This window comes from Chinchilla lanigera, unplaced genomic scaffold (assembly GCF_000276665.1).
Source record: "Chinchilla lanigera isolate Chin_1 unplaced genomic scaffold, ChiLan1.0 scaffold00108, whole genome shotgun sequence".
In the NCBI taxonomy this organism is placed as follows: domain Eukaryota; kingdom Metazoa; phylum Chordata; class Mammalia; order Rodentia; family Chinchillidae; genus Chinchilla; species Chinchilla lanigera.
This window is the reverse complement of record NW_004955509.1, coordinates 5,002,364-5,015,734: the sequence shown is the minus strand read 5'-3', so window position 1 is coordinate 5,015,734 and position 13,371 is coordinate 5,002,364. Positions and strand designations below refer to the sequence as shown.

Here is a 13,371-nt window from a genome sequence, read left to right as displayed (position 1 = left end):
AAACACAGTCACAGGTACAGTCTGTATCTTCTTCCTGTGGTCAGTACTAACATGCCCAAGAAGGCAGAACCTACACCCAGGAAGCAGTGAGCTTTTCAGAAGGGGCAGAAGAACAGCAGGACCAGCCTTCAATAGTACTCTCAGTTATCTCTCACACCTACAGTCAGTGTACTCCTCATGGCCACTCTGCCAAACAGTTTTCTGACCTCAACATACAGACGAAAAACTTTTGGCTCATTGATATTAACTTGTCAAAGGCCACAGAACTGAGGAGTGGAAAAGACACAACTTGAACCTGCATCTCTTAATTCCAGATGATGTGCGTTGGCCCCACAGACATGTGGCTACTCCCTGCTCCTTTTGTTTTTTTCTTTCTTGGTGCCGGCAGTTAAATCCAGGGTCTCGAACATCCTCTCAATTTCTACACAGCCGCTTCCCCATGGATTTATGTTATATCCTGAGGTATGTGCCTAGATTCTCCAAAATGTCACCAACCAATTTCCTCTTACTAAAGAAAATCCAAACCAAGTAAGATCTTAGCAATGCTTCCCATCTGCTCGTGCAGAGCAGCAACTCCACCACACGAGTCGGTGAGAAGCAACTAACACAGTACCTGGCAGGCAATTTCCTCCCACATACCATCATCCACGATCCAGTCATCATCCTGGCGCGCCTGAACCAGCTTCGAATACTGTTCTTCGTCAACTTCTTCATACACACTTGTGAAGTCCTCGACCTGCCATTGTATAAGTCTGAAGATAAGCTTCAAATGCAGTGAAAGTGTTAAACGATTCTGATGAAAAAACTGTCAAACTGAAACGGGAATGGCAGCCTGATGGAGTAGCTGCAACCAAATCATGAGTTCTGACATTCAACACCACCAAAGGGTTTTCCTTAAATAGACATCAATTAACTTAGTATTCCTTTTAGGTGGGTGTTAACATAAGATATTAAATGACTCCATTAGCATAATACACTTGTCATACCATCAATTACTCATCTACTTCATAAAAAACAAACTGAATTATAGCCAATTCTTCATTAGTTACTTTGGGGATTATTCACTTGTAATTTCTAGACTGGTTTCTCCTATACTTAGCAAACCTGTAAAGCATACCACCCTCCTTCTCCACTACCTGAAGCATGCTTTATGAAAAAATATTAATTCTTAATAACTGTTCAACCAACCAGATGAAACTGAAAAGGTCAATCTTTATCCATATGCCTCCAGCAATTAGCAAAGCAAACATATTGTATGGTCTATATTCTATATTTTATAGGCAAATAAGAGGTCATTTTTGAGCAATCTATTTGCCTAACCACTGATCTCTCATTCTTGGGACCTGAAACTGCACAGGGAGTTAAACCTTGAGCTCTCTGAAAGCTAAGACCAGAGAGAGCAGCAAGTTCACCAATCATACTGGCTGCCTGACTGCCATGAACTACTAATATAACAAAGCGGACCACCTCTACAGTCAGAGGAACAAACAGAAGAGATGCATACCACTTACGGCAGCTACCATGGGGCAGGTCACTGACTTCCCAGATGATTGGTTAGCAGGATATCATCAACCGATCACTTTAAATTTCCCCCTTCTCTCAAGATTTCTGCTTTTCTGTTCTATTTTCCTTTGGCAGTACTAAGATATTCAACCACTGGAGTACATTCCCATTCCCTCTCCTTAATTAGAGACAGGGTTTCATTAAGTTGCCCGGGATGGTCTTGAACTTGTAATCCTACATCAGGCTCCTCAAAAACTGCCTACTGAAACAGGCACTCAGCTTTCTGCATGTTTAAAGTAGGGTACAAGGGAAAACAACTACGTCCACCATAAAAGCTACGACCGAAGGAAAAAACTTAGACACAGAGCTTTGAAAGCTCGATGGCCAGAGCTGACTGGATTTCTGCCACACCTACAAAGTATGTAATAATTACAGGATTAGGCTTCACTTCCACATCTTTATCTACTCTCCAGGGATCAGTAGCAAATATTGATGTGGTCTTTCACCATTTGGTAACAGAAACTACACATCCAAATTAAGTTTTAACAACCCAACACAAACTAGTCCAATTAATATTATTACATTGCCCAATTTTATTTGGGGAGGCTGGTACAATTACTTTTGTTGGTTAAAGGCACATTTTATTGCTTATTTACTTATTTATATTCTATCAAAAAGACCAGATCACTACTTTAAAAATTCATTTTATTGTATCTTCAATTCTGCCTAATAAATACCTTTATGCATCATTTAAAAATCAAAATCAAAATCATTTTAAGTAAAAGGTCATTTTGATTCTACTTGCAGTGCTGGGTATAGAACCCAGACCCTCATGTAAGAGAGGCAAGCACTCCACCAGAGTGACATCCTCAGCCCAGCAGACTCTATCTTTAAAAACACCACTACTATTCAGCATGAACTCTTACAGCCATACAATTAATATCACAGCCTTTAAAGGGAAGTCAGTCACATTGTGCCAACATCTGAAATGCCCCTTTATAGAAGTACCTATGCCAAAAATGGTCTACTCTTACTCCTTTTAGCAACCCTTTATGATCTGATTGCCTCATTTAACTTGAACAAATGATGCCAAATGGCAAAAGTCCTCTTCCATTTGCTAAATTGCCCAATACAGCACAAGCTACGGTTAAACGTGTATATTCCAAAGCCAGATTGCCTGACTTCCAATAAAGAACCTGCCACTGTGACCTCACTAAATTCCCTAAGCCTTGCCCACAAAAGGTTCTTAATCGTAGTATCTAATTCCACATGGTTACTGGAAGGAGTAAATGAATAAACATACTAGTAAAAGCACCTAGAATGGTGTGGTAGCTCAGAAAGTATATTAGTAGTTATTATTTTCTAGCATTGACAGTTAAGATACTGACAGGACACTGAAGGTAAAGCTATACGTTGTGACACACTAAGCAACCACTCTGTTAGCTCATGGGACTTAGCATGGGTACAGTGTGCTAAATAAGGAAAAAATATAGGACAGATAAATTCATTTTTGAATTTTAAAGTCTTCTGTAAAGTGCTTTATGGGAACTTTTAACAGTCAAGCTCTCTCCATAATCTATAAATCTACCTCACACCCACACTTGTCCAACACTAAGAAACTGTATTACCTTGAAATATGTATTTCTAACTGGTGACAAAGATGCCATAAGACTACCTGCAGGCTATGAATTAGATGAAGCACATGAGGAAAAAACCAAAATAAGAAAAACAGTTACTTACTTCATATTTATACTTCTCACCAGCTTTAGCCTTCTTCAGTCTTTCTAGAGCTTCCTGGCGTCCCTTCTTTGATCTTTTTTCTCGCCGAGCTCGAGAAGTTACAAAACTCCCTGCATCTGAAACAGCTGAAAAAAAGCCAATTTACATGAGATGTTACAACACTGTCAGCCATCTTCCCTTAAAACAAACGAATGTGTTTTAGCCAATAATAATAATACACAATCTTAATAATATACAAATGACCTTTTTGTAATGTAAAATAATTCACAAAGCTCATGGCCAAATATACAGATCGTGTGGATTTTCAAAAATCATAAGACCCAGTTACAACAACTGAAGCCAGTGTTACCTTTTTTCTCTAAAAAGAGAAAAATCTCAAATTCAACTGATATCCTGCAGAGACTTTAGAGAAAGATCACGCATTAGTTAGCCCCACAGCCTTCCCATTAGAAATGACTGGCTGTAAATAATCCAGTGGGTCATAAAAGGACTATTCATTTTGTATTTTATTAATCAACACTCGAAAGGATTTAAGAATCATCTGCTCTTTGCAAAGTACTAGGGGCCATAAGGAACACAAAGACCAAAATGATATGGTTCCTGCACTCATAGAATTTAACATTAATATGGAATATAAGTAGCAACTGGATCTAAAACAATATTTACAAGTAATACATATCCTAACAGAGGTTTAGCTAAAATATCCAGAATTTCAAAGTAGAAACAGAATGAGAGCTGAGAAAATTTAGCAAAGGTAGCTCTGAGTATTGTTCTATCACAGATTTCAAGGTCTTTGCTGGTTATGCCATTATAGAATGATAGCAAAAAATTACAAAGGTTAAAATGTGTTTTGTCAAAAATTACTGAAATACCAAGAGGGCCTCTGTTCATTCATTCAACTTTCTAAGTATTCATACTTTTGATCATTACAAACTAACCACCCCCCACACACAGTGAAAACAATTCATTTACAGAATGTAGACTTTCATACATCAGCTGATGAATAACCAAGTTAAGGCAACAATGTTGCATGCAAGACATGACTTTAGGCACAGCATGACTGCCATCTATGTCTGGGAAGTTGGATATTTTATTGTATTTGGTGCTAATTAATTTATGAAAAGGAAAAAGTAAGAAAAAAAGGATAAAATGGAAACAAAGCTTTGTAAATGAGGAGAAAAGGGGTTAAAAGGAAGGGAAGGGAACAGGAAAAAAAGAGGAATCAAGATATATCATGTACAGGTACAAATTCCCTATGATGAATAGATCATTATGTATATCTAAAATGTACCAATAAACTTAATAATAAAAATTTTTTATTAAAAGAAATAGAGGAAAGCAGACATATTGATAAGAGGCACCCTAAAAGCTCTAACCCCACTCGAATATTCACATTAAGGTGTTTGACTAAGCGTCTAGATAAAATAAAAGATACAATCAAAAGAACATGTATCAAATGCAAGCAATAAATTGTTGAAAACTGTATCTTAAAGGTGAAGTGTAATTAGAAACACTCCCCCCTGCTTTTTGGAAATGGAATCTCTATCACATCTCAGTCTACTGTCTGATTTCAAATCCATTTTTAGAAAAGTATTAAGTAAAAATTAAAGAATCCAGGTGCTTCATGATGACAAAATCTTGCATGCTATTCAAATGATTTTAAAAATCTTGAGCAGGCCTAACATGAGAAAGTTTCAGATTATTAAACATGACTAATAAGAGTGAAAAACTAGCCTCACTTTGTTCCCTTAAAGATCCCCTTGATACCTGACAAAATCTATAGGTCTCTAAGTGGGCTCACTCCACAGGCAACACTGTTCCATGACACAGGCTTTGAGGTACAATTATTAAGTAAGACAGAGTGGCCTCTCCTCAAGGGGTTCACAGTCAAGTAAAGCAAAAGGACCTGAGACTGCCATTGTAACATAAACATGGTACCACAGAAGAGGTAAGAACACGCTACAAGCACGCAAAGGAGAGAGCCATTAATTTTGCCTGGGAAATCAGGAAGGGTTTCACAGGGGAAGCCTCCAATATAGGCCTAGAAAGAAGAGTAAAATTACTACACCAGAAATAGGGTTATAAAGTGGCATAATCAGAGGAAGAAGCATGAGTCAAATTACAAAGGGATGAAAATTCAAAGTATATTCAGAAACTGAAAGGAAGTCAGTGAAGAAGGTAATGTGACAAAGCCGGTTGTGGTGTGCATGCCTGTAATCCCAGCACTCAGGATGCTGAGGCAGGAGGATTGCCACGAGTTCAAGGCCAACCTGGGCTATAGAGTGAGACCCTGTCTCAAACAACTGGGAAAAAAAAAAAAAGGTAATGTGACATGACAGTGTAGACTGAATTGGAGAACCAAGAGATTAAGGAGAAGCAGCACATCCCAGTTCTGCCATTTAGTGGGTGACATGAGATCTCTAGTTAACCAGTTAAGCAGTGGACAGCTACATTATTGTTTTAACCTGTCTAGCATCACAACTGTTTGTGAAATTCCTCCCTACAAGGCCTGACATTTCACAGAGCCTATGCCCCACAACAGAAGCTAAAATAGGCAGGTACTCCTTCCCAGACACCCTCAAAGCTAGGCCATAGGCCAGTGATGGTGAACCTTTCAGAGCTTCCAATGATAACAGCTGGCAGCGGCAATTGTGCCACAGGACTGCCACCACTGGCCTAGGCATGTAAAATAGGCTCTACCGACTAGGAACACCTGCTCAGACTTTAAATCAGAGGTAAGTGTCCCAAGGAGGAAGATATGGACTTAAGTAAGATTCTAGAAGCAGTAACAGATTGTGAATGGGGCAATAGTGCCAAGCAATATCCCACTGTACAAGCTATAGCATCAAGTAGTTGGTCTTGGTTGGCAATGACCTGCTCACTGGCCCATTTCTGTGCACAATTTTAATCACTGTTTCTCAATGAACAGCCCCCAGGTTGGCTTTCTAGCTCTCCTGGATTTCTGCAAACAACACAGAATTCGAATAAATTCTTTTTCTGTCCAAATCAGCTACAGTTGGTTCCTGCAGCTCACAATGAAAGGACTCTGACTGATGTAGAACCTCGGGGTTCTCACCAAGAAATGAGGTCACTGTGCCTGTTTCATAAAGTTGTAAGCATTCAAGAAGGGTGGCTATCTTACTCTGCACTTAGAAATATAAAAGAAAATAATGTTTGTGTATAAATACAGGGTAGTCAAACACACACACACACACACACACACACTTCACATACACCACACCTAGCTGAACCTCGGTGTAGCCTCAGAAAGAAAAAATACAGCACAGTGGTTTCCTCAGGCAAGACTCAATATAGCACTGCATATAACTGGAGGCTCGCCACCTCAATTCCATGAAGACGGAAACCATGTCTAGTCTACCCTTCATCATAACGCCAATGCTTGCCAGAATGCTTATGCCTAGCAAGCACGTAATAAACGTTTGCTGAATGAACCACTGTACACATTTCTTGATCGTGAGAGGCTCCCATCTCTTTTGATGCATAACAACAGCTATTTATAGACCTTTCAACTTTTCACAGCTATTGTCATGATGTTGCACCTTCTAACACTTAAGAAATACAAAGCCTAGCTTTTCTTTCTTGGAATGTCTCCAGTGCTTCATGTACGTAAGATAGCAAAAAAAAAAAAAAAATCCAGTTACAAAAGTTAAATATTTGGTTCAAAATTACCATCTAGAGTACCTCCACCCTCCCCCAAAGCAGACACTAGCCTGCAGCAGTCTTTCAGATAACAATCTTTCAGTCTGCTCTAAAGGAAAAATTCCAGTCACAAGTCCCCAGAAACTACTTAATCAACACCATGACTTAAGAGGGGTCTCAAGATTGCTCAGTATCCTCCAGAGAGTGATTTCTTGATGTTCACAGATGGCGTACAGTTTTAGGATGAAGAAAGGGCTTAGTGGCAAATCACTGATAGAGAGAGGGCTGCAAAGACTGTTCACGTACTCACATCCCACATCCCATTTGTAATCCAGGCTAGTCGACCCTCCAAAATAAATTGTCTTTAAAAACGAAAGGCTAAAGAACAAATTGAAATCTGTGATTTACAACTAGTTGAATGCAAAGGAAGCTGATTAGGAAGCACATTCTCATTAACGGTGATGTATTTGAGTGACAGGAGATGTGACGCTTGGCCCAAGAAAGTGAAGCATCTGATTTTAAGTTAGAAGTTCACTGAAGTTAAGTCACACTTTGGTTGAACGCTGTTCAAAAATCAGAAATCAGACAAATTCATTCGCATTCTTCTATTCTATTTTTGGAAATAAAAGGTTTACCACTGCCGAACTGAGTGATATACAGGGCATCTGAAATACTGCCGAACTGATGAATTTTTTTTTCTAGAAATTTCACCAAAATTGGCTAGATCTGAACACTATTTCTATGCGTCACTTAAAGAACTTTCCATAGAAGTATCTGAAAGGAAAAAAATTGCTAATGCATAACGTAGAAACCCATTTGAATCTGGTGACAACACAGCGCTTGCTTTCCTGCTCAGTTACAACACGCAGCGATTTTCCTGGCACTTTCTAGAAAGGGAGACGCTATAATGGCCCGTGCCAGCACTGAAGCCAACACTGGGGGTGCGAGCAGCGAAAATGTTCCGGTCAAGACCGTGCCCCACCGGGACCACTCTGGACGAAGTTGTGCCCAGCACGTGGATGAGACGCACTGAAGGAAATAAAAACGGATAACGAGACCCTGAGGCAGAGGTGAGAGCGCCTCTCAAATAAAAAACCTTGCAGCGGGAGACTCGGGTTTGTCAAGAGTGAATCGCCCTACCTGGCAGCCCCTTCCGAAACCGGCAGGGTCCCCGCCCAGAATGATCAAGATCTGCGCCTAGACGGACCAGCGGAGCGAGCCAGACATGCGCCCCCCTCTGAAGAAATAAAGCAGAAACCCCCCAACACCTGCAATCATGCCACTCCCAAACACTCCCAAACCGATGCCCTAAGCGCAGAGCAGTCCCTCACCACTCGCCCTCAGCTCGCAGCCTTCACCGTGCACGGGCGCCATGGTCTCAGTCTCCCGATTCCGCGCCAACAAGCCCGAAACTGGCGCGGGGGCCGAGATAGGCGCCAGCCCGAAAGCCAATCAGCGGCTTGGGAGGCTGTGGACTTCCGCCCGGAAGGCCACTGACGTGCGGCATCACGCTGCGCCCCGCCCCCAGCCTTCCCGCTGGCGCGCGTTTCGCGCCCTGTGATGACCCCCTTAGGGAAAAACGAGCTCGGGAGAACCCCGAGGAGAGCTGAAGAAAGAGGGGATCAGGCGCTGAAAGGGAGCTTCGTGGAGACTCTGCGCAGGCGCACGCACGCTTTTAGGAAAAGATTTGAACACGCAAGAATGGAGGCTCTCTGGTTCGGAGAGATAATTTTCCCGGAAAAGACGTGCGGGCGGGCAGCAGGTGGGCGTGGCTAGACCGGGTTCGACCCAGCTTGGGGAAGCGACTGCCTCCCGGTGCGCACGGGGACATTTGCCCAATACTTTGCCTCTAAGAGCAGAGTGTGAACACAGTCGCTGTGTGTGTGAATAAATGAATGAATGAATAAATAAATAAATTTAAACCTGTATGCACTATTTTAACCAAATGACTAAAAGTAGCCTCACCGTTATGCAGCACTCTGACCTCGTGTGTCTCCTGATAGATGCACTTGAAAAAGAAACATCACCTATGTGGTTGCAAAAATACTGTAACCTGAATCTAACAGATGTGTTCAAAGTATACAGTAACCTACAGACGTATTCAAAGTGTAGAATGACCTACAAAGTATCTGGCTTGGATACCTCCAAAATGTTAATGTTACAAAAGACACAAAGGGCATTCGATTCTTGTACAGTGCATGCAATATATGTATCTTATTTTATCTTTTTCAAATTAGATGTAACACTTCTGGTTGCTTGGAAATTTTTTCGCTTTATAACTCATTTAATATAGGATATGATTGCTATATTGTGATACGTAACACATAGTAATTCACACTTTGACGCACTGTTTAAGTTCTACTCCAGAATTATGCCTACATTTCCCTTCTAAAAATTTGTAGAAGTTTTAGAGTTTTATTATTGAGTTTATTCCTCACAGGAGGAAACCATTTTGGCTAGGCATCAGTAAGAACCAACTCTTTCCCATACCAACTTCACTGTTTTATCATTTTCTTCATGGAAGCTTAAAACTAAGAGTTTCAAATCTTATGTCTTTTTCATTACTGCTATAGTCTGAAGGTTTGTGTCCTCCCCAAATTCATATGTTGAAACCTAATCACCAATATGGTAGTATTAGGAGAGGGATTCTATGGAAGGTAATTTGGTCAAGGGGGAGGGGATAATGAATGAGATTAGTGTCCTTATAAAAGAGTCTCCAGAGAGCTACCTTACTATTTCTGCCATGTAAAGACACAGCAAGAAACTGCCTTCTATGAACCAGAAAGCAGACTCTCACCAGACTCTGAATCTGCTGGCACCTAGGATCTTGTAGTTCTCAGCCTCCAAAACTGGGAAAAATTAATTTGTGTCCTTTACAAGTCACCATAACAATTTATGGTCTTTTGTTATAGCAGTATGAACGTAGTAAGACAACTGCAGACTTAATTTGAGTGCCAGTACCAACACTTTCGTATCATGATATGACTTCTGGACCTGCACATTCAGGTTACAACTCCCAGTAAAGCAGCACATGAGATAGAAATATTCTTGGAAGCTGTTCCTAAAGCAGGATTTCTACCAACAATTTATTTGTTTGTGCAAGTCTCTTCAACCTGTATAAACAAGTGACACTGACTAAACTAAATGCAACATCAATTTAATTCCTGCCCAGAGTAATCCCAAAATGTCTGTGCCCGCTCTAGCACCACCAGGAAGAAAGAGAATTCTATCAAAAGGACAGGTGAAGCTGACTGTTAAATCTTCAGCTTCGTAATCTGCTTGTTAAACTGTCAGTAAACTGAAATCAGCCATAGTTGTAGTATTTATAACATGAGAATTGACAATTGATACAAATCAGAGCTTTTTTCTTTTTGGGGAGGAGAGAGATTACCAGCAAACCAGAACAGAGTAAGAATGTGGCTTCTTAACGGCCATGCAGCTGCCGTAACATCCCTTGGCTGCCTGCCTTTAGACTTCTACATGGGAAAGAAATAAGTATTAAGCATATTTACAGATACTGTTTGTGAGTTTCTCTTACATTTAGCCAAACATACTTCTGTGAATTATACTTATATTACTTTATTTACTTTATTTCTTGAAACTCAGTCTAGTAAACAGCAGATGGGGATCCAGCCCACTTCCTTCTGGGTAGCACTGTCTGCAGAGCCACCACAAAGGCTAGTGTCCAGACCACCTGCAACGGCAGAAACGGCCAGGATGTCCTTTACAAAATGTGATTTTACCAGTGATTTTGGTGTAGCGTCTCCCTTGTGCCTGGTTCTTCTGGTTCCCTCAAAATTCTGAAGATGCCTGATATTCTCTCACAAACTTTTTTTTTTTGGTCCCAGGAATCAAACTCAGGATCTCCCACTTGCCAGGCAGGCACTGTGCCTCTGAGCTATTAATCCCCGACCCTCTCACAAACTTCTTTTCCTTCTCCCCATCCTCGTTTTTCTCCCTCTGCTCCCTTCTCTTAAATCAGAAGTGAGTTTCTGTTGCTTGCAACTAATATCCCTAGCTGACATACCATTCTATCTCTTTGCTTTAGTCTCATCCCATACTCAGGGATCCCCTGGTTAGGATTTCAGCTACATCAGGACAGAAGAATGCTAGGTAGAAGATGAAAGCATTCCAGCATTACAGAAATGATGGTCTCCACAGTCAATTATTAGGTGCTTATTCTAGTTAAAACATGTTTCTTAGGAGTTTAAAGAAAGTAGGACTGTCCCCAAGAGACCATCTCTGGTTGTCCTTAGGCAATCTAGTCAGCATGCATAAAACTGAAGACAAGACCCTGGGCTGCAAAGACCAAGAAGAGGGTGGCCCGAGAAGCCTTCCCTACAAAAAGCCAGCACCTGGCACTCCCAAACCACAGTACCACACCCATACCCTCTCTAACTAGGGAACCTCCCCATAAGGCTTGACCTTCATAAATACATCTCTGACTTGTCTCTCACAGTATGAAAAAGTAAATTCAACATTTTTGTTCATTCATCCCTCTCAGACAAAATAATCTTTTTGAAGATACAGTTTTCTAGATCTATTCAATTGAGAAGAGAGGGAGACACGCTCCAATTAGCCATTAATCATCCCGCTTTGTAACATTCCTTTTTCAGATCTGTTAATAACTCCTCAGCTATTATTTGATTCCAGAAGAACCAATAGCAACTTAAATGTTTGCTATCCATGCAGATATGTTACCACACATTATACCCTGTGAGATTTAATCTTGGATGCAGACTAGAATATAAAACAGTGAGTTTAGAGGCTATATTCTTTAATGATTTAAATCCTATCTGCCATCTCCCTAGTGACTTCTAGACAGAAAATTTATTTTCTTAGGATAATCATAGAAATTAATTAACAATAGCTAGGCATGCTGGCACACAGCTATAATCTCAATACTCAGGAGGCTGAGGTAGGATCGCTATGAATTCGAGGCCAGCCTGGGGTACATAGTGAGTTCAAGTTCAGCCTGAACTATATTCACAGCAAGAGTCTATCTCAGAAACAATGAACAATAAAAATAAATATATTTGCATATACTGTATATCTTAACTAATGAGCACTAATTAAATTAAGTACCTAGACTGAAAATTAACCATATTCTGGTACCTCTTGTATGTGGAGCTAATTTTAGGCAACCAGGCCAATGCATCTGTATTCCTTCCTCAAAGCCACTAGTGTATGATACCCTTGTTCCCACTGTCCTAGAAAACAGTGTTAGATCTGTACTCTCAAGTGATTCAGCATGAATTATTGATCAATGCGCAGATCCTTTGTGATAACAGCCTTGGCTCACACCATAAACATGTCATTTATTGTGAATAATACCTACCGCCAAAGACGAATAGCTGTACTAATGCTTCAGAACTTTCTAAATGAGCAGCCAGAACTAACATTTATGAATGGAAAAGTAAAACTCATCTGGGAAGTATTAAAAACATTGGAGTGAGGCTGAGAAATATGAGTTATAGTGTTGATCATGTGATTGGTTGATTGCGAATTTCAGCAGAGAATCCAGCATAAGGGTTTCACAAGTTACATCTGGCCAGTGTTCTATAAAACAGTGGTTCTCAGCCTTAACTGCAAATTAAAATCATATGAGCAATTCTTCAAACTTTCAATACCTAGTACCTTCTCAGATGTATTAAGCTCAAATTTTTGAGGGTGGGATTCCAAAACACAGCCAAAGTTGAGAACTCATGGTCTAGATGAGGCATTGCTAAACCTTCGGTGGCATGAATAACCTGGACAGAAATATTCAGTCAAACAATACCTGATCACAAGTGCATGGACATGCCTCTTTCATAAGAAAAGACGGTTCGTCTCTCACCTGTATTGTAGCATTTAGCATTATGGCTTCTTTTGAATTGAATGGCGTCTGGGTTACCCAAAAGATTTTAAGCAAAGTCAGCACTAGTTTTATTAGAAATAATACAGAAGATTCCACCTTTGTTTGCTCGGTACCTGGAATCTTACAACCTCACGCTTGCCAGGCAGACACTGCCACTGATCTATACCCCAGGCTCTGCCTTTGTTATTAAGCATCTGTCACCAACAGAAATCACAGTCTGACATTTCTATGGTTTGGGTTTAAGAAATGGGAAATTATTTTAGTTCATGTAGTCATCACTTTTTCCTTCATCATATGATCCTTCTCATTCCCTCAACAGTAAAGACAAATTATTTTATTTCCCTTAGTCCTTAACTACTTGCTGAATAATTTCTACTGGTGAATCAAACTTGCACAGTCAATAGTTTAGCCACAGTCAAGAGTTTGTTTTTTAAAAAAACCTGACATGAAAGTAGAAGGGAAGCTATCAGACAAGAGGAAAGGACTGGGGGCAGGGGGACGGGACAGGGATGTGAAGGAGGGCGATGTTACATGTGTGTGTGAAAATGGCACAATGAAAACCAATATTCCATAAAATTAAGGGGTACTAATAAAAATATATAGAAAAAGAT

The 13,371-nt window shown here is 40.4% G+C and overlaps 1 protein-coding gene across 2 annotated transcripts in view; it reads right to left on the bottom strand.

Annotated features, from left to right (window-relative positions):
• The window catches only part of Pola1 (polymerase (DNA directed), alpha 1, catalytic subunit), a 312,299-nt gene extending 303,949 nt beyond the window's left edge, over positions 1 to 8,350 (bottom strand). For both annotated transcript variants that reach the window (XM_005407854.2, XM_013506296.1), the window contains exons 1-3: positions 8,235 to 8,350; positions 3,244 to 3,368; positions 640 to 736 (exon numbers count right to left, since the gene is read on the bottom strand). In XM_005407854.2, the coding sequence (XP_005407911.1) occupies positions 640 to 736; positions 3,244 to 3,368; positions 8,235 to 8,277 (265 nt within the window). In that variant the 5' untranslated portion in view covers positions 8,278 to 8,350. The remainder of the gene's footprint in view (positions 1 to 639; positions 737 to 3,243; positions 3,369 to 8,234) is intronic.
• Positions 8,351 to 13,371: the final 5,021 nt, after the last annotated feature.